At 52.6% G+C, this 20,213-nt stretch overlaps 2 protein-coding genes across 13 annotated transcripts; both read right to left on the bottom strand.

The window, feature by feature from the left end:
- Positions 1-210: 210 nt before the first annotated feature.
- LOC112995667 (myelin-oligodendrocyte glycoprotein-like) lies at positions 211-9,693 on the bottom strand. 7 transcript variants are annotated; one of them, XM_064504454.1, is made up of 11 exons: positions 8,752-9,693; positions 6,963-7,086; positions 6,173-6,257; positions 5,956-6,072; positions 4,877-5,218; positions 3,608-3,712; positions 3,171-3,191; positions 2,439-2,459; positions 2,131-2,163; positions 1,402-1,542; positions 211-917 (listed from the first exon to the last, which is right to left on the bottom strand). In XM_064504454.1, the coding sequence occupies exons 4-11, from the start codon at positions 6,053-6,055 to the stop codon at positions 511-513; spliced, it is 1,170 nt and encodes a 389-aa protein (XP_064360524.1). In that variant the 5' UTR covers positions 6,056-6,072; positions 6,173-6,257; positions 6,963-7,086; positions 8,752-9,693; the 3' UTR covers positions 211-510. The 7 variants fall into 7 exon arrangements, with proteins under 7 accessions (XP_064360524.1, XP_064360526.1, XP_064360527.1 ...); XM_064504456.1 differs by lacking the exons at positions 6,963-7,086; positions 8,752-9,693 and adding an exon at positions 6,573-6,956; XM_064504457.1 differs by lacking the exon at positions 2,131-2,163 and having other exon boundaries at positions 6,963-9,693.
- Positions 9,694-10,029: 336 nt separating this feature from the next.
- Positions 10,030-20,012, bottom strand: LOC112995665 (butyrophilin subfamily 1 member A1-like). 6 transcript variants are annotated; one of them, XM_064504448.1, is made up of 8 exons: positions 19,624-20,012; positions 17,390-17,630; positions 16,066-16,173; positions 14,686-15,030; positions 13,858-14,136; positions 13,141-13,239; positions 11,979-12,011; positions 10,030-11,015 (listed from the first exon to the last, which is right to left on the bottom strand). In XM_064504448.1, the coding sequence occupies exons 3-8, from the start codon at positions 16,166-16,168 to the stop codon at positions 10,498-10,500; spliced, it is 1,377 nt and encodes a 458-aa protein (XP_064360518.1). In that variant the 5' UTR covers positions 16,169-16,173; positions 17,390-17,630; positions 19,624-20,012; the 3' UTR covers positions 10,030-10,497. The 6 variants fall into 6 exon arrangements, with proteins under 6 accessions (XP_064360518.1, XP_064360519.1, XP_025976572.2 ...); XM_064504449.1 differs by having other exon boundaries at positions 16,066-16,168; XM_026120787.2 differs by lacking the exon at positions 17,390-17,630.
- Positions 20,013-20,213: the final 201 nt, after the last annotated feature.

Raw genomic sequence — 20,213 nt, 5'->3', positions numbered from 1 at the left:
TAAGAACAGGGGAGGTCTATGGGATCAGGGTAGACCACAGGGTTAGGTGGACCCTATAGGGTTGGGGAGGTCTATGGGGCCCTATAGGGTCTGTGGGAGCCCTATGGATATAAGGTAGAGTTGAAATATGCAGGAGGAAGGGCAAATTCCGGGCTGAAATCCCAGAGTTTTGTGTTTACGCAAAACTTAGGCAACCCTCAGACTTATCCATTCATTTTTTCATTTGTTTCATTCAATTATTTCCTTCATCCCTGCAGCCAAATGATTTTTTTGGCCCAATGGAAACTTGCCGCGTCCGTCGCCTTCTGCTTGTTAATTAGATCTGTCCGCAGGTGACCTTGGTTCCAGCTTCAAGAGATGTCGAGCAGGTCCCAGCTCACCTTCTCCTTTCCGTAGGTTACTTCTAGACCTCCTTCGCGTTCCCCTGCATCTCCTTCCCTTCCAGCCCGGAAATTTGGGGCAAAGTGGCTTATAAATGTCGCTATTGCGATCGGACTAACAATGAGTCTTTTAGTAAAGCGTGAACCAGCCTGACAATAAACTCCCCGGAGGTAAAAGCCACCTGAGATGCCCCTCTGCATCTCGGAGAAGCCCTGGATGCCCTTGTGACACCATCCGGCTGTGAAAAGCATGGAAAAATGCACGGAGAAAACACGTGTCCGCAATGTAGTTGTGAGCGCTTTTTTTGGTTGTTTTTAATTGTAATTTTTTAATCGTAATTCCAGCAATTTGGGGTTGAATCCCTGTGATACAAAAGTTGGGCCAAAGAGTGTGTAATACACACGCGATGACGTCTCCTTCTGCTCCATGCGTCCTCCCCGGTGAGGCAGAGAAGCCCCTAATTCTCCCCATTTCTGGCTTCTCCTCCTTGCTTGGAGCAGTGGTGGCTCCACCAACGCTGTGGCAGGACAGAAAGTCTGCAAGAAGATGGAAACTTGTCCAAACAGACAGAAGAAAGAATGCGCCAGCCTCCAGTTTTTGTTGGGTTGCTGCTGAGGAGGCAGTTTCTCCTCCGGGCTCAGATGCAGACCTCGAGGTGGGTTCCAGCCTCCCCCAGCCAGAGCCAAGGGTAGAGCCTCTCTCCAGCAGACAGGGACAGAGGGAAAATGAAGATCGTGGCCCAGCTATCAGCATCGGAGAACACCACCTGCCCTGTAGCGTGGTCCAGAAGAACCTGGATCCTCTGGGGGATGTGGTCCAGGGGCAGCGGTGTGGGGTGAGGAGCTGTGAAGACTCGGTGGTGGTCCATGAGCTTCCCCACTGCCCAGATCTTGCCCTCGGGGCAGAAGGCGAAGCTCCCCGTCCTCCTCACAGACCCGGCGGCCACCCCCACCGCCCACCAGTGTCCTCCCTCCGCCACCTCCACCACCCAAGCGTGCTGCCCCCCGGCGAAGCCCTCACCCCCCAGCACGCAGCGCTCAGTGTCGAATCGCCCCGGGCGCTGGGGCAGAAGCTGTGGTGCCTCCCCCCGTTCCACGCGTCTGCCGTCCGCGGAGAGGCGGAGGAGAGGGTGAGCCGTGTCGGGATCCCACGTCACGTCGGCTGCAGGGGGGAGAGGGAGGCAGAGCGTCAAGAGAAGACCCCCTTCCCATAGAGTTTTTGCGGCAGCTGTTGGCATCTGCCCAAGCTTGGTGGGAATCAGGCAATCGCCTGCCTCCGGGTTGGGCCCAGGACTGCAGAAAAACAGCTCTGAGCTCTCAGGAAATTTCTCCTGAAATTTTCCTCCGTGGGGTTTGCATGCTTTTGCTGTCACAGCTGCAAGACATTTGCTATCACAGGGGACCAGTAAGAGGACATGCCCCACCTCCTCATGGTGCTGCCCAGGGACTCACCCAATATCAGGTTGTGGCTGTGTCCAGAACATGGGAAATCAGTCATAATCACCAAAGAATTGAGGTGGGACCGGTCCTCTGGAGGTCTCCAGGTCAACCTCATAATCACTAAGTAACTGAGGTGGGACCAGACCTCTGGAGGTCTCCAAGCCAACCTCCTGCTCAGAGCAGGTCCAGCTAGCCCAGGCTGCTCAGGGCCAGGCTTTGAACATCTCCAAGGGTGGAGATCCCACCACCCCCACCGTATGGGCCACGATACAACTTCTGCCTTGTTCCAGGAGACACGATGCTTGCTCACCTTTCTGGATGGGCATGATGCGTCTTCTCCACTCTGCAAATCAATCACATGGTGGGAGATGAGACGTGACCATGACACACTGTTTACAGCGTTTTCTCGCCAGTCATCATGCTTTTGGGTTTACAGCGGCGGCAGAAGGTGGTGCCAATTACTTCTTTTAATTAATTCTTTTAGTAATGTGTCACAGTTGCTCAGCTAAGGCGCTACTAATTCCCTAACATGCAGTAATTAAAATGTGGGGAAAAGACAGAAAACAAAGAACCTCCCCACTGTAGGGTGAAGGCATTGCAAGCAGGACAGAGACTTACCAAGTTCTGCAGCTTTTCTGCCTGTAAGAGATAATTCATAAAGAAAAAGCAGTTACAAAAAATGAATCTGCTATTTGGGAAGGGCAGATCTGGTCCTGCCCCCTGCTCTTCAGATTATTTTGTTTGCACCCCGTCACTGGACAACGTTAAATGCAGGGATGCCTCCAGGAAAGGAGTGAAAATCACTGTGGGCTTTTAGACTATATATTAGGTTATTTCCCATTGCCTTGCGATACAAAACTTTACAGTCTCACTCTTGGCCAACTTCAGCTATGGAGATATGACGGAGAGTTAAGGCATGGACTCCTGATGCGGGTGAATCAGAAGACCCTTTATTGAGGTTTTGCACATATACTTATACCCGTATAGATTCTTCATACATAATCTTTCTTACTCATGATTCACTAAAAATCATTATTCATACATCTAGCTCTAGTCTATAATTGGGTTAAGCTACAGGGACACGCAGCACATTGTCTGGATTAGTGAGATGCTGACCTTGTCTTTCTCTGCTTTTTACTTCCCCATTTTCACCCTGCACAAACACCCTTCTTCCTCTTTTCTCATCGTTCACGGCCCTTCAGGGACTTTCCAGCAGCTCTATCAAGCTGCCTGTCAGCTCCTCCACAGAGATACTTTTCATGAAATCTCATCAGAAGAAAACTCCAGAGAAAACATTGCCATGGGAACACAATTTCACCAGTTGGAAGTGGGGGGAAAAAAGAGACTCACCCCATTCTGTGGACTGCCTTGCTGGAAAACAAACCACAAAGAATGTGTTATCGGCAAAACAATTTCTATTTCAAGACGAATTCGGTGCTCCCTTTCTTATCCCTCTCTCTCATGTCTTTCCCTACCGTGCCTTATGGAATATGTATCTCCAAAGAAGATGAAGGGTGAGCTGGAAACCTGAGTGGAGTCCTTGGGGCTCTTCCTTCCCACCCAACCGCCTCTCTTCTTCCTTTTCTCCTTTTTCCTCCCCTTTTCTCTTCACTTGGAGTCTTTAGTGCATTTAATACATCTAAGTCACCCATGAGCCCTGTTCTTCTATTTAATTCATAAGCCCTGTGACTCAGGGGTCCTGGTCGCTCTCCTCTCTGTTTTCATGCACTTTAAGACAAACTCTTCCCCATCCAAAGCATCCTCCCACTCCTCCATTAAGACTTTACCTTTAGCTTTAAGCAGGTAAGCTATGAGGCCAAGAGACCCCATCCAAGCCACCAGGGTCACGATCAGAGCCACCATCCAGGGAAACACTCCTAGAGAAAAGGGAGCTGAAAAAAAAAACAGAAAAAGAAAGAAAATAGTAGAAAAAAATTGTAGAAATCTATCCTTAGGGGCACTGGTCTGAAAAAGAGAAGGCAGCGGGGAGGTGGGGACTACAGCGCTAGCTGTACTAACACTGGGGGGATAAATTGAGGCTTATTCCAGTTGTTTGGTATTATTTTTTTGTTAAGATAGTGTAAGAATACACAGAAATTAGCTTTTGTCTGGTCTAAACATGGCTTTTGATAATTGGTCCCTTTCCAAGGGGAAAAAGCCCCAGATCTTCAGCAATAAGCTGTGCCTCTAAATGCTTCCTCCAGCTCTGCAGGGTCTAATCTGAATTATGCCATGCTCCACAGGTGGAAAATGTAGAAAGTCCTCAACGTGGCTGCCTGCAGAGAAAATCATGAGAGCTGGAGCTCTGCTCCACGGAGAAGAACGGAAGCAAAGAGCGACTGAGCTTATCATTCCTAGGAGGACTTTTTTGGATTTGCTGGCTCTGAGTATTTCCATGTTGGGTGACTGATTTTGATTTTGACGCTCGCTTTGGGAGGTGGGGTCTCCTCCCCATTTTGTGCACCGGGGAGGAGGTCTTTCTCCACCCTCATCGCACATTCCCAGGCTGGTAAGGTCTGACCATTCTTGCTGTGGAAAACATCAGTGTCCACATTATGGTTTTGATGGGTCACAACCCTGGACAGTTTAGCAACACAGCTATGCTTCTCCACTGCTCATGTTCTCCATTGCGACATCTGCTTTGGGGTGTTCTCCATGGAAGAGGGGTAAGACGTTTGAATATTCGCCCGCAGCATCTTCCCTGTCCCCTTGGGTCCATGCACACTGCTCCCTTCTGCCAGCCCACGCGCTGCTGTGATCTGACAGACCCTGGTGGATTTGGGTTGTTTGGAAATAAACTTAAAAAAGGGGACGAGCTCTGACCTAGCGGCGGTGCCCATCTCAGCCTGTCACAGGAATGTGGGTCCAGGAGACATGGGAGCACCCTGCCAAGGTGTGTCAATATTTTCAAAAGCATGAAGGTGCTTTAGGGATCCCCTATCACATTTCCAAATGGGACTCTCTGGAGTTTCTTCTTGGGAATAAATGATCTGGGCAAGCAGAAGAGAAACCCCAAGGACAATCTTTCCCTGAAAACACGGATCTGAGCTACGGACCTGCTACTTCCAGCGTCAACGTGGCACGTTCATGATCAGAACCATCTTGAACAAAACAGATGTACTGGCCTTCATCGGCGGGCCTGACCGTGGAGATGCTCAGCGCTGCACTCCCGCTGGCGAGACCCTCTTTGGACAGCCCTGTCCTCCCGCGGTAGCTCGGCCCCTGCTTCTCGTGTTGGTCCTGCCTGCTGCCGTAGTGGTGCACGACGTCGGCGACTCGGGTCCACGTCACCGTCATGTTGGTGGCGCTCCTCCGGGGACGCAGGCTGCAGGGCAACACGATGCCCTGGCCCATGACCGCTGCCACAGGGCCGGCAGGTCCCACCAGCGTGAACGGGGCTGTGGAGAGGGGCAGGGCAGAACTGTCAGGGCAAATGCGGGCACCCGTGTGAGGCTCATCTGCATCTCCCTTCTGTGTGGTCAGGCAAGCTCAAGCGAGGCCATCAAGAGCAAGAAGCTGGAGGAGATATTCACAGAATCACTGAACGGCTGAGGTTGGAAGGGACCTCTGGAGACCATCTAGTCCAAGTCCCCTGCTCCAGCAGGGTCATCTAGAGCACATTGCCCAGGATTGTGTCCAGACAGCTTTTGAATATCTCCAAGGATGGAGACTCTACAACATCTCTGGGCAAGGAGGAGCTGAAGTCCAGTTTGAACCCTGCTGAAACCAGGGGATGACTCCGCTTGGTGCTTTAGGGACCCTGTGGCGGACTTGTTCTCCTGTGCTATTTAAGGTTTGAAGAATGCACCTCAGTGCTGCCCTTCCCAATGCTTTGGATGGAGATATTCAAAACCCATCTGGACAGGGTCCTGGGCAACGTGCTCTAGGTGATCCTGCTTGAGCAGGGGGTTAGACTAGATGATCTCCAGAAGTCCCTTCCAACCTCAACCATTCAGTGACTCTGTGAATGGGGTCTGAGCTTTGAAAGGGATTCGGGACCCAACCTTAGAAGCCGATGGCAAAAGGAGGGTTCATTCCTTGTTCTTCAGTTACTTGAGTGGTCGAGATCATGTACAATCTCAGATAATGGAGAATTGATCCTCTAGGAGCCCGCAGGAGCAGTGAGGACACCTACCTGCTTCCAGCTTTTGAACGACGGATGCTGTGAAATACATGATGAAGCCAGGCAGGGGAGACTTGATGTTGAAGTTCCCGCAGAAGGAGAGAAACCACATCTTCCCTGCACCTCAACCTAGCGAGAAGAGAGGAGGAAGCGAAGAAAAAAGAGCGATTATGGCAATTTGATGTGCAGGCAGTACCAGCACCACCTTATTTTTTTTTCCCTGACTTACTGCAACACCTGCTGGTTTTCCACCTGTGCTTCTCACTTTGCTGGTGGAAGGCTAAAGGTAAAGCAAAGCCAGCAGTGACAGCACCCTGATGGGGCAAGAGAAAGAAGGATAAATCACATCATTTATCTGCACTGCAATAAGGCCTGGAAGGCGAAGACTCTGTGTTTCTTGGGGTTGTTTCACTGCAAGCGTGCTTGACACCGTCAGACCATGACCCCTGGGAGGTTGCTGGCGTGAGGGACGGTCCCCAGGGCAGGGGACCGCACACAGGCTTGGCTGCAGTGCACAAATTACGTTTCTGCGATGTCTTTCCATACATGTGACAGAAACAGCAAGGAATGCAGCAGGATTCGTAATGCCTGTATGTGCAAGAAACAAAGAAATTGTTCATGTGAATTACCGGACATTGGCTGCCTCCAGGGGAAAAATACTCAGCGAATGATGACAGCAGTGGAAAAGGGCAAGGGTCTTCAGCGTGTCTCAGCTGGAGAGAGACGGAAACTGCAGGGAGCTGGAAAAATTCCTTTACGGACTGCTATTTCCTCCTCTCAGCTATAAAGGAAGTCAGGACGACCTACTCCTGGGGGAGGTCAACGGCCAAAGCCAGCTGAGACCCAGCTCCCTGCACTACTCTGCTCCTGTGCAATGGGTCCCCATGCTGGTGCACACGCGCTGTGTTTGCAGGCAGAGAGGGTGATGAGGATTTTTAGGATTTTTTCTATTTATGAGCTGTAGAAGCAATAATCATTTATTGCAGGGAAACATTTCCAGGCAGAATATTGTCGCTTACCAGCTCGGTGCTCCTGGAAACTGCAGTCACTTCTCAAATTCTCCAGTTTTTGAGTGTTCAGTGACTTTCCGTTAGCAAGTCATAGTCGCCAGTGAAGAAATGTTTTGGCCTCTTCAGCACTTGCCTCAGATAAAAAATAAAGATTAAAGCGATCGAGCGGGCGGGTATGTTACTGCCGCACTTTCCAGCCCAGCTGCGTGGGAAGATTAGAGCCTGCTCATGCAGGAGCAGCCACATCCAGCAGCTTGGCAGCTCAGCCAGAGCTTTCCTTGCTTTGCTCCATCTGGTTGAGCAGTGGCACCAGTTTTGCTTTATTTTTGCTTATCTTGGTGTGGGGACACCCCGGTTTTATGACTCGAGCATGGAAACGGAGCCTGGCGCAGTAGCAGAGCCCTTGCAAAGTGGTGACGCAGAAGAGCGCGGACATGGGACTAACATGCATAAATGGCACCATATAAAGCAAATTCAGATGCAACACGGAGCTGCCAACCAAAAAAGAATGAGCAAAGGTGCAAAAGCAAATACTTTTGCAAAAGCAAATAATGCTTATAACATTAACGAACATACAAAAATGAGCTGTAACGTGCCGGTGGCACCAAAATGAAACCCCCAAGCTCAGGACCCTGAGAAGCAGGATGAGGTGTGAGCACAACCCCAGGAAAAGAGGTAGAAAGCATGAAATGTGTGTAATTTTAATTGCATTATTCCTTCTTTTTCTGTAATAATTAGATCTGGACTAATAGTAAGATCTTCGTGATTTCGGTTATACTACGTTCTTGCCTTTATTTATATGCAAGGTCTGCATCGTCTTTGCCCAAAACCAAGATTTCGAGCATCATAAATTGGTGGAGGATGCAGGCAGCTGTCCTTTTTGGGCAGGCTTTTCTGCAAAAGCACAGCAAGCCAGGCGCGTTTGTAAGAGCGCCACAAAAAACAAAGCGAAAGAAAACACAGCAATGAAGAGCAAAAGCCAAGCGTTTTTCTGACCCCAGACCACACACACATCCCCTCCCACGTTTTTTCAAGCAATGTCAGAGCTGAGGAATGGGGTTATTCAGTGGGGACCAAACCCTTGGGACCGGGATCCTTGCAAAAGCATTGAGCAAGCTGAGCAAGAATTTGCAGAATTAAAGAAAACTGCCAAGTTCCAATTTTTCTCCCAGAAAGTGTGGCAGTGTGGTTAGCAAATGGACCAGGGAAGGAAAATCAGAATGTAGACAGGAAATGCAAAACCAGAAACTGAAATAAAAACCTACTGAACTAGCCAGAAGAGTGCAAAATTTGTGAAGCAGCTGCAGCTCTACGACAGTTATACAGCATTAAGAAGCGTTTGAATAAACCCAGGCAATTATGAGGGAAAAACGGGAATTAAAAGCCAAACTAACTGCTCGTATCAGGGAGTCACCGCTGCGCTGGCCGCAGTGAGCAGGAGCAGGTACGCGGGCTTTCAGGGGAAGGTTGGAAATTGGAAAATTGTGTCATGAAAGTGGAGAAATATATTTTAGAGCAGGAAAAAGTTACTAGCTTCTGCTGGTGGTATTTTAAATAACGCAAGTGGACCAGCCCCAAATTCTTATCAGGTTGCATTTAAAAAAGCTGTTGCAGATGAGTCTGGGCTGTGTTAGAGACCTGAATATGAGAGTCATCTGGGGGAAAATGAATGATCATAAACTAATGGGAACCATCAGGAAGAGGAACCACCTTGGGCCAGTGCATGCTGTTGCCTTTGCTAAATCAAAAGAAATGGGGAAAAGTCAGAAAAGGAGGGCGACAAGATAAAAAAAATTACCTCTGGCAGTATTAAAAAAACCTGCAGCAAGGAAGCAGCAATGGGACCAAACAGGAGGTGTGCTTCCTCTTCGCCCCCAAAACAAGATTTTGGGCAAGATTTTGAGTACAAAACAGAAAGACTGGCTGCAGCAGAGCCCATGGCTGGTGAGGGAGGAGAGACGCAACGTTAAAACCAGTGGTTGGTTGGGAAGAGCTCCAGCCAATGCCATGTTTCAGGGCTATGTTGCTGTGGCAGGGGTAATGAACCTGGAGCAGAAAAACAGTCAAAAAAGGGGAGGTACATGGAAAAAATATTGAGCTCTCAGATCTAGTTTTGAGCTGATTATTGCAGTAACCATGAGCCTGAGGCAGAAGCGGTGAGGTGGTGGCTGTTGCATGAGAAGGGCCACCACGGTGCTGTTTCTCCTGTGGTTCAGACTTGCAGACACCCCCTTTCACCCACTAAACCGGAGTCAAGCTGCCTTGTCCTTGGCCACCTCTAAGGCCTGAACCAATTCCTTCACATTTTTTGACCTCAGAAGCAAGTTTCCTAAGGGTAGAGGAGTAAATAATGATTATTCAAGGCCATCCAAAGATAGGTGGCTGGAGAGAAGACAGACTCTTTGCAGCAACCCACATGATATCAAGAAGACCTATTTCTGTGCTAATAATTCATACTCTCGTGTTGGCTTTCTGGGGAAATGTGGTGTAAAGCACTGTGCCTGCACGGTGTGGCAATGGTGACTGCAGTGGATGGTGTCGGAAGCTCTCAGATGGGTCCGTAACAGCCCCTGAACGTGTGAGCAGGGATGGGTACAGATGGGGGCTGGCAGCAGCAGATCCAGTGAGACCCAGGTCATCAGAGACCCCAAGGCTTTGGCAAAATGCCCCGCAAAGGATGCTCTGAAACACAGTTTTTTCTCAGAGCACCCCAACATGGGAAAAATAGTGCATGGAAATGAACACACCTCTTTTGGGTGCTCCCTTTGGCGCCATCTCCGCTCACTAACCCTCACCAGACACCTCCTCCATGGACACCAGGCAGCAGAACCTCCCTCTGATCTGAAGTGGAAGCACATTTGGGAGAACCTCCCCACCTTTGCAAAGACCCTAGTAATGGCAGCATGAACAGTTTGCAAAAAAAGAAACCAAACGAAAAAATGCACAGAAATGATGGAAGTGATCTGGAGCTATGCTCTTCAACTGCCACCCAAAGAAGCTGCCACTAGGACCAGGAGCAAATGTCACCCTTTGCAGACATAGATACTGCAGGGAAAGAGCTCAAAGTGCTCCCAGGGGAAGTGTGAAGACCTTTATTTAGAGCCCAGTGCTTGCCCACACTCACACCAGCACACAATCCTGGTAGCTTGGAAGACCATTTCTTTTGAACAGCTTCTCCCACCCAACACAACCAGAAGAAGCACGGCAAGAAAGGCCCAGCACCAGCTATCAGCTCTCCCCATTAACACTTGAAGCGAAGGACATATGCTCCCAGGGTTGGGGAAGACACAACCGCAAGAAAGACCACGTTGCAATAAGTCCAACTCAGTCCCATCTCTGGGCAGAAACGGCAGTCGGGGGGTTTCCCCTGCTTCATCTCAGTGCTTGCTGGCTGACTGTCCTTCGACAGACCAGTCCAAAACCACTGATCCTCTGGGGTCACCGAATTGATTCAGGAGGAAGTCTTCAAGAAAGATATCCTTGAGAAGCAGCAAGACCATGAAATGACCAAGGCCAGACTCATATGGGTCCTCTGAGGGGCACTTCAGGGAGCCAACCTGAGCCAGTTTTTGTCCCACACCCAGAGCCAAAGATGGATCTTCTCCCCCCTGAACGAGGCTGGCGGGAAAGTGAAGATGGGGGCATCAGTTTCTGCATCAGAAAAGGCCACCTGCCCCTTGTCATACTCCAGGGACACGCGGATCCTTCTAGGGACACAGCTCTGTGGCAGTGGGGTGCGTTCAGGGGAGGTGAGAGCCCGAAACACCTCCTCCAGCTTCACCACTGCCCAGACCCCCTCCTCAGGGCCCAGGTAGGTCCGTCCCTTCCTCTTCAGAGAGGCCCTGGCCAGCCCGACGCCCCAGCTCTTCCCACCGCCCACCGTCACTTCCCAGGCGTGTCTGCCTGCGGAGAAGCCCTCACGGCCCAGCACGCAGCGCCACGTGTCGAATTGTTCTGGCGTCTCGGGCAGCTCTTGCTGCTCTTCTCCCCACCTCACGCCTCTGCCGTCTTTGGAGAGGAGCAGCCAGGGGTGAACTGTGGCCGGATCCAGGGTCATGTTTGCTGCGGGGTAGAGAGAGAGAGAGAGAGGTCAATGGATCGGGGCAGAGCTTGGCTTGGGGTGGTGGCAGGGACCTACCCAATGGGGAATGTCTACGTCCTCCTGCTGGGACATGGTCCTCAAAGAAGAAAGAAGGAAAGAAAGAATGAAATTAAAGGTCAGCAGGAGACACCATCCATACAGGAGGGGTCAAGGTTGCTCTCAACTGTGGTCAAGTCGCTACCTCCATGGCTGAGACGGAAGAACAAGCAGAAGAGCGGGCATGACATCAACATCGCCGCTCCTGACAGTCCAAATCCCTAGCAGGGGCATGAAGGCCTTGCCCGGGAAGGGAGACTGGCATCAGGCACCTCCCAAACAGCAAACCCAGAGCAGGAATGAGCAGGAGGATGGAGGGGGAGGGAGACAATGGGAAAGGACATGGTGAGAATAAGAGGTGACCCACTGGAGAAGAGAAGCATGTAATTGCCCCATTTGGCCCTTTAGTTGGGCAGATTTCCATGTGAAGAAGCAGGGGACATCATGATATCTCTATAGCATCATCTCCACTAGAAAATGCAGCAGCTTGAGAAAGGACTTGGCTCAGCACCATGTTTTGTCACCAGTGGTGGGTCCAAGAACACTTTATCAGAACCACCCTTTGCTCTTTTACATGATCCAACTCTGGGACCGTGTTTGGTGCTGCGAGAAGCCACAGCCAAGCTGAGTTTCTTCCCACCATCTCGATTTTCTCCACCGTTTTTTTTGCTTCCCTTCCCCCAGGCACTTGGGGACTGTGGATTTTCTCCAGGCTGTGAACACCTCCCATGAGGGCAGTGGGGAGGAGAAGAGCAGGAGGAGGTGAGAATTAAAACCAGGCAGAAAAATGGGGAGCTATGAGGGGGCAGGGAAGGCAAACTCTCCCCCGGCCCTGCTGATGCAACAGGAGCTGCTCACGGGAAGCTCTTGAACATGCTTTAAATTACCTTTTCCCATTTTGTCCACAAATCTCCGCCACCCTAAAATTAAAAAAAAAAAACAACCCAGATGAGAAGTGATCCAAACGTGCTTGTTTTCCCCTTGACTAGTTTATTGCTGTGTCACTAAGGCAATTACGATGTGTCGGGTGGTTTCAGGTTACACCGCTCCTTCAGGCACTGAAGTCACCTCCTCCTTCCTATGCATTGCCTCACTGCCTGCGGAATTACCCTGATCAACCTTATCTCTCCAGACCAACAGGTTGGGCGAGCAGCAAAAACAAACACACGCGGCTATTTATGGCCCTTGCCCTTTTCCCATCGGAATCCGTGACCAAATTCCATTGAATTCAGGACAGTAAACATAAGCACAAGAAGGGAGGAAAGCCTCATTTCTGCATTTATCTCTTCTTGGAGTCACAAAAGTAGTATTTTCTCTTCCCCAGCATACATAAGCCTGATAAAATGGAAGGGGTGCTTATCCTTCACATCCATTTTTGACTGTTTTCTGCTAAAATAGCTGGGCTCTCGTTTTCAAAATAAAGGGATTTCAGCTCTTCCAAGGTTTCTCCAGCATTATGCAGTAACTCGGGCTTTGCTTAGCTCACGAGAAATTAATTGGCATTAAAGAACCAAACACTGGCCAAAAAAAAAGAAAAAAAAAGAATAGGAGACAGCTAGGGGACAACTTGCAGAGGAGTATCAGTAATGCTTCAGCTATACATATATGGATTTGCTAAGTCCTGAATTTTGAAAATCTCCCTTGCAAGAGCAAGGGCAGCACTGGGCTGGGACTTGGCCTCCAGTCGTTGCTGCAACGCTAAAGCACCTCAGTGATGGTCAGACCAAGGGCAACCCCGGAGCTTCCTGCAGCTGCGGTCGCTCTGACACACTCAGGGCACTGGACACCCAAGCATGACAGGGACGGAGATGTCCCAGCATTCTGCTGGGCCCTTCCCTCTTCCTTATTCTTCTCTTTCACTCTTTTCACTCAAGAGCTTCAGGAATCCAAGAAAATTCCACTTCCCAGCTTACCCATGCTTTCCTTTTAGCATTCTCATTTGCTTCAGAAGATAAAGCTCATGATCCTACGCATCCCTTGTGCCTTGATGGGTTTCCTAAAGGGCGATAACCCAGATCCTCCCCCCTCGAAACCAGGTTAAGCTTTTACCTTTGGTCTTTGACAGATATGCAACGAAGCCAATGAAACCAAACACTGTCAGGATCATGGTTAGAACACCCATCCCTGGATAGGCAGCTTGTGAAAAGTCTAAAAAAGGAAAAAAAAACCAACGAGAGAAATGTCCAAAAATTGCTCCATTTTAAGTTTTTTCTGATAACATGCAAGGATTCTCTTCTCCCCCAGCTTCAGCAGTGAACCAGGTTTCCTCAGGAGAGAGAAACGGTGCTAAGCAAGTGTGTCCTACAGACATGATGGGGACCAGCGTGCTGGATCTCAGCTCCTGCGAGTCTTCACAGTGCTACACTGTGTAAAATTGTCTTGTTTCTCATGTCAGGGTGAGCTGTGACCTACCACTTTCCTTCATTGTCTTGTTCATCTTGTAAAGCTGAACGGGACATTTGAAGACCCACTGACCAAAGGATTTAGATGCTGCCCTGTTCATCTGTTGCAAAAGTGTCTTCACTGAGCTGCTGATTTGCAGTACTACAGAAATCTAGGCTGAGTGGGTTTTTGCTCCCCAGTGGACACCTCATTGCTAAACTTAGCCATGAAGCTACACCCAACCACCAGTAGGAATATTTCACCACTAAATATGTGCACAGACCTTTGAAATCCCAGATGCCAGCCACAAACCTCTGGAGAAACCCCACCTTTCCCCAAATCTTACCCTGCCTGTCTGTGGAGTGCCGTGTTACGGTAACCAACCTGGGGTTTGAAAAGCCGTTTCCTTCTCTTGGTTGAGGTAGATGTTCCTCACCACGCAGGACAGGTTCTTCGTAGTGTTTCCTATTATAACAAGGGTACTTCGTGCTTCAAAGAGGCCTCTCTCATCCTGGGAATGTGTTTGGGACTGCTGCAGTAAGAGCTGATGGTTGGGATCCCTCCACACCATCTGGGGCTGTGGGTACCAACCAGCCGATCGACACACAGCTCTGACGCCTCCTTGGTAGCTCTCCATGGAGATGTAAGGAGCAGACCCTGTGGCTAGGATGACACGTGCGCACACAAAATTGGGGTTAAATGGGGCTCATTTTCAAAAGGGATTTCAGATTCCAGAAACCGCAGCAACACGGAGTTTCAATTATTTTGCATGGGGGCGAGCTAGAAGAATAAACTTCTCAGTCTTATTCCAACTCAATATTTACCTAGAGATAGTCCTTATATGTTAGAATTAGATGTGCTTCATAGTTACTTGTCTTAGAGAAAGACAGCAGCTCAGAGGAAAAAAATAACCCCCCTTGAAATGGAGTAAAACCTCCAGTGATGTCACCTCACCACCACCTCTGTGTGATCCTACAAATAAAGAGTTGAAATGACCAAAAATCTGCTCAGTCCTGGATGAGGTATTTGACACCTACATCTGCCCTGGACCCTCTTGCAAAGAAAACCACAGTGGTGTCTTGGCTGAGACCGAACAGACACTCCCTTCTAAAAGTTGCAAGGAGCTTCTGGAAAGGCCATGTCCAGCCAATGTGTCTAAGACTAAATTTTAAGAGTTCTCTCTCTGAGACCGCACAGCCATGGGCTACAAACCTGTCACCTTCAGTTCCAGCCGGGCACCTTCATATTTGATCTTGTTTTGAACCAAGCAGGTGTAGCGTCCCTCGTTGGAGGGTCCGACTCCGGAAAGCCTCAAATCTGCGTGGCCCCCACAGGTCCAGCGCTTCTGCAGCACTGTCCTTCGGCTGTGTCCTGGCGCCCCATCCCTGGCCGTCCCTGCGTGGCTGTGATGCCATGGCCAGGAGTTCAGCACCTGCAGCCAGGTCACCTCCACTGGCCGAGGGCTCCTGGACGGGGTGAGGCTGCAGGGCAGCACGGCGTCTGCCCCAACAGTGACGAGGAGGATGGGGCTGTCTGCTCCTCGCCGTGAAACTTGAGCTGTGGGACAGAGCAGGATATTGGGCCAAATGTGGTGGCGAGGAGGGCGTGTGCATGTTTAATGCAAAGCTCAAAAGGGCGCCATTAGATATGCAGCCTACGCACAATGGTCCCTACGTCCCACCATGAACTACCATGGTTCCTGCACACCACCATGAAGCACCATGGTCCCTGCGAACCAGCACGAACCACCATGGTCCCTGCAGTCCACCATGAACCACCATGGTCCCTGCAGTCTACCATGAGTCACCATGGTCCCTGCAGTCCACCATGAACCAGCATGGTCCCTGCAGTCCACCATGAACCACCATGGTCCCTGCAGTCTCCCATGAACCAGCATGGTCCCTGCAGTCCACCACGAACCACTGTGGTCCCTGCGGTCCACCATGAACCACCATGGTCCCTGCAGTCCACCATGAGTCACCATGGTCCCTGCAGTCCACCATGAACCACTGTGGTTCCTGCAGTCCACCATGAGTCACCATGGTCCCTGCAGTCCACCATGAACCACTGTGGTTCCTGCGGTCCACCATGAACCAGCATGGTCCCTGCAGTCCACCATGAGTCACCATGGTCCCTGCAGTCCACCATGAACCAGCATGGTCCCTGCAGTCCACCATGAACCACCATGGTCCCTGCAGTCTCCCATGAACCAGCATGGTCCCTGCAGTCCACCACGAACCACTGTGGTCCCTGCGGTCCACCATGAACCACCATGGTCCCTGCAGTCCACCATGAGTCACCATGGTCCCTGCAGTCCACCATGAACCACTGTGGTTCCTGCAGTCCACCATGAACCAGCATGGTCCCTGCAGGCTGGAGAAGGAGCAGGCCGAGGAGCAACACGAGGGGACCTGATGTCCCCTGCTTTCTTCCTCAGTCATCTGCCCAAATTAAATCTATTTCAACATCTTTAAATTTTTATGAGACCACCATAAAGCTGTGACACGCTGAATTTCTCAGCACCTTTGCTGTTTAAATGCACTTAAGTCACGTAGGATGCAGCCAACGCGCGGCAAACACGCAGGATCCTACCTGCCTCCAGCTCAGGAATGCAGAGCATCAGGAAGCAGATAACGAAGTGAGGCAGAGGGCAGCTGGCACGGAAAAATGAAAGAAGCTTCATCCTCGCAACCATCTGACCTACCAAAGAGGAAGAGGTCAGGGGGAAAAAAAATGTTTAGCTGATCCCTACAGTCGCTGTATTGAAATACGGTGACGGCTTTACTTTGAGTGGGCTGCAGTCTGAAAGGAGAGAAATAAAGCATGAAAAAATCCTGTCTCAGAAAATACACGGATCTGGAGATATTTGGGTTGCCAGCCCAAACAGCGACAAGGAACCTGGGTAGGAGTTTCAAGCCTGGGCTCCCTCTTCCCTCCCTCCGGCCCTACCGCGCTCTGCAGCCACCCGTTGGGGGTCCTGCACTCACCCCAGGGGTCCCAGACCCATTGGGGTTCTGGGCCCATTTGGCGTCCTTCAGTGGCCTTGGTGGTCCTGGACTTGTTGCGGTCCTGCACTTGCTGGGAGTTCTGCAGCCACCCCAGGGGTCCTGGACCCCCACCCCATGTTGGGAACTCCCTGATCCTGGGGGACCCCCGATGGGTCTGGGACCCCTGATGACTGTGGGACTCCCAGTGAGTGCAGGACACCCCCCTCCCCCCCCGGTGGCTGTGGGACCTCTAAGAGGTCCTGGAGTCCGGAGAGGTCCTGGACCGCTGACAGTGGTGGGACTCCCTGGTGGGTGCAGGACCCACACACAGCAACAGGACCCCCGATGGGTCCGGTGCCCTGTGCCATTGCAGGATGCCCGGCAGGCCCGGGACCCCCAGGTGGGTCCAGGACCCACAGGGTGGCTGCAGGGTCCCCAATATGTCTAGGTCCCCCGAGGTGACTGGGTGGCAGCAGGATCCCTGATGGGTTCAGGACCTCCGGGTGCCTGTGGGACTCCTGGTGGGTCCGGGCCCCCTGGGGTGGTGTGGGACCTGGAACGAGTCCAGGATGTCTGGTGTCTGCACGGTGCTGCAGCCATGTGGGGGGGGGGGGGCTGCAGCTGTCAGGGGACCCTGAAACACTCGGGGGGGTCCCAGACCCGTTGGGGGGGTCTCACAGCCTTTGGGGGTCCCAGACCCGTCGGAGGTCCACCAGGGCTGGGGGAGTCCCACAGCCATGGGGGGGGGCCTGCAGCCGTCGGGGGATCCCTAACTTCTCAGGGGGTCTGCAGCCCCCCGGAGGGGGGGGTCCCAGAGTTATTGGGGGGGGGGTTCCCTCAGTCATGGGGGAAGGGGGTTCCCGAACCTCACAGGGGTACCACAACCGTTGAGGGGGGGGTCCCACAGCCGCCGGGGGGGGGTCCCAAACCTCTGAGAGGTCCCACAACCGTCAGGGAGGTCCCAGAGCCGTCAGGGTGTCCTGGAACCGTCGGGGGTCCTGGAGTCGTCAGGGGTCCTGCAGCCCCAGAGGGTCCCGCAGCTGTCAGGGGGTCCTGGAGCCGTCAGGGGGTCCCGGAGCCGTCGGGGGTCCCAGAATTGTTGGGGGTGGTCCCAGAGCCGCTGGGGGGGGTCCCGGAGCCGTCGGGGGGTCCCAGAATCACTGGGGGGTCCTGGAACCGTCGGGGGTCCCAGAGCCGTCAGAGGTCCCAGAGCCGTCGGGGGGTCCCGGAGCCGTCGGGGGTTCCGGAGCCGTCGGGCACCAGCCCTTTCCCGGCAGCGCCGCTCGCTCCTTTCCCACGGTGGAAAGCGAAAGAGAAAGCGCCGAGCGCTGCCCCCCCGCTGCCCCCCCCAGTGCCAGCGCCCTCCCCGACCCCCCCAGGGGCTGCCGAGTGCCGGGGGGGGGTCCACCCACCCCTCCGGATACGGATTTGCCTTTCAGCACGCTGCCAGCGGAGTTGGCACATCCAAATAATTTAATTTGCAAAGCGATAATTGCTACTTTTTAAAATACGTTAAGGCCCACTGGGGCCTTCCGCTGGGCCATTCCCCCTCTCCCCGCCGGCTGTGGCAGAGGGTTTTTGGGAGGAAAACGTAGCGGTTCGGTTTTTCCCAAGGCAGGAATTTGCTGCAATGGAGGCCAAGGCAACCTGTGTTACAGATGGCACCGGCGCCCGAGAGTTGGAAGAAAAACTACAGGGAGAAGCGGGCAGAAAAACAGCCCTGCGCAACGCACCCGGCAGCGAGAGCTGGGAAGGGGGCGGGGAGCTGCGCTGAACATATGGAAAAGATAAGAAGTGTTATCAGGAGCTCCCGCTCCCTTCGGAGGAGCTGGCACTCCCCTATTGCTATTTCCCATGGCTATATCCCTATAGCTCTAGGGAATATTCCCTATATCCCTATAGCTCTAGGGAATACCTATAACGAGTGTGAGCTATAGGCAGTATTCCCTCTATCCCTATAGCTATAGGGAGTAGCTGTAGAGGAGCCATATCCCTATATATAGGTGTATAGCTATAGAGAAGAGCTATAGAGGAGCTATATCTCTATATACCCCTATAGCTCTAGGGAATAGCTGTAAAGAGCATGAGCTGAAGGGAGTATTCCCTCTGTCCCTCTGTCCCTATGTAGCTGTAGAGGAGCTATAGCCCTATATACTGTGTTTTTGGCAGGGAGGAGCCCCGTGGTCCCCACAGGGGGACTCGGGTCCCACCACGTCAGGGACACAGCGCGAGCCACGAGTCGCTCCCAATGTAGAGCCACGGGTGCAGAGCCTCGCCAGGGCCTGGGCGCAGGGAGAAAGTGAAGATGGGCACTCTGTCCTCGCCGTCGGCGAAGGCCACCTGCCCGCCGGTGCAGTCCAGGCACACCCGGATGCTCCTGGGGGGCCGGTGGAGGTGCAGGGGGGTCCAGTCGGGGTGGGTGAAAGCATGGTACTGCCCGAACCACTGCCCCACGGCCCAAATCCCCTCTTCGGGGGAAAGCTGGAGGACGCCCTTCCTCCGGATGGATCCTCCAGCCACCCCGGTGGCCCACCAGTCCCCGCCATCGGCCACTGCCACCTCCCAGTGGTGCTGCCCCATGGTGAAGCCTGGGCAGCCCAGCACGCAGGGCTCGGTGGTGAACCTCTCTGGGGTGTCAGGCAGCGAAGCCCACACATCTCCCCGCCTCACGCCTCGCCGATCTGCCGCCAGGACCAGGAAGGGGTTGGCAGTGCCCGGGTCCAGGGTGACATCCACTGGGGACAGAGAAGACCCTTAGAAGGGGCAGTCCCAGAGAAGGTGGGACACATGGTGGCCTATGTCTGCCCCTGGCAAGAGAAGGCACCTCCTTGCCTCTAGCCATCTCCAGTGTGGGGTGGGAAAACCCCTGGCACTGAATTGCCCCAGACTTGGTGACAGCTCGATGCGCCCAGGCATGTCTGGGCACAAGCCAGCTCAGAGAGATGGCAGTCCATACCCCCGGATTTCCTGTTTCTCCCAGTGGGCCATGGGGGGGGTATCCAGCCGGGATGTTGCGGCCACCACATCTCAACCTCATGGCAAGCCCAGGCCAGGACAAGCCCCAAGTGCATTGACCCGCAATGGCTCTTCCACATCAGAGACACAACACAGCTTTCTCCCAAGCAGAAGACAACACCCCGCTTCTTCCCACCTTGGAACTCACCTTTTTCACTCATCTCCTCCACTGCATCAGCTCGGGCCTCCCCCTCTTCTATCTCCAGCTCAGGTACCTGCATGTCTGCAGAAAATCCACAGGACATTGATCAACATGATTCCTGGCTGGAAGTGGATGGCAAGACTCAATGACGAATGGTGAGAAGGGAATGATGGAAGAGTCACAGCATTCGGGCGCTTTTTGGACAGCCAGCGCTCCCCTGAAGGACGACTCCAGGAAAGGAGGTTGCTGGATGGGTCCTTCTGCAACAGCTCTCTGCGCTTCGACGCAGTCGTGGGATCTCATTTAATCCTTGCGTTGCACGTCTCCATTTTGCCTGTCTTGGGACTCTCCTCCTGCAGGGCCCCGTGGGGCTGTTTGTGGAGATGCGGTTCCCACGTGGTGGGGTTTCCCTACCTCCCCCTGGCCAGCTGCAGGTTGGTGATAAGAACCTGCTGAGCTCCTGAGAGCGGCAGTATCTCCTCGCAGCAGGAAGCATGGAGCCTGGCCAGGATCGGTCATCTTGGAAGCCACCCTGGGTCAGGCAGGATGTCACTCGGGGACACCAGCCACAGATCAACTGGCCCCAGGGAGAAACT

The sequence above is a fragment of the Dromaius novaehollandiae genome, unplaced genomic scaffold (genome assembly GCF_036370855.1).
Source record: "Dromaius novaehollandiae isolate bDroNov1 unplaced genomic scaffold, bDroNov1.hap1 HAP1_SCAFFOLD_33, whole genome shotgun sequence".
In the NCBI taxonomy this organism is placed as follows: Eukaryota; Metazoa; Chordata; class Aves; order Casuariiformes; family Dromaiidae; genus Dromaius; species Dromaius novaehollandiae.
The sequence above is the reverse complement of the archived record's forward strand: the minus strand, read 5'-3'. Positions and strand labels throughout refer to the sequence as shown.

What these genes read in the sequence shown, in the direction of transcription:
- LOC112995667 (XM_064504453.1), bottom strand. Translation starts at nt 6,055, where the DNA reads ATGTGGTTTCTCTCCTTCTGCGGGAACTTCAACATCAAGTCTCCCCTG. An exon ending in GTTGACGCTGGAAGTAGCAG is followed by an intron (nt 3,713 to 4,876) that starts GTCCGTAGCTCA and finishes TTTTTTTTTCAG; the next exon opens with CTCCCTTTTCTCTAGGAGTG. An exon ending in CATCATGCCCATCCAGAAAG is followed by an intron (nt 1,543 to 2,130) that starts GTGAGCAAGCAT and finishes TCCCCCCTGCAG; the next exon opens with CCGACGTGACGTGGGATCCC.
- LOC112995665 (XM_026120787.2), bottom strand. Translation starts at nt 19,720, where the DNA reads ATGTCCTGTGGATTTTCTGCAGACATGCAGGTACCTGAGCTGGAGATA. An exon ending in AACGGCTTTTCAAACCCCAG is followed by an intron (nt 13,240 to 13,857) that starts GTTGGTTACCGT and finishes TTCCTTTTTTAG; the next exon opens with ACTTTTCACAAGCTGCCTAT. An exon ending in TGTGGACAAAATGGGAAAAG is followed by an intron (nt 11,016 to 11,978) that starts GTAATTTAAAGC and finishes TCTACCCCGCAG; the next exon opens with CAAACATGACCCTGGATCCG.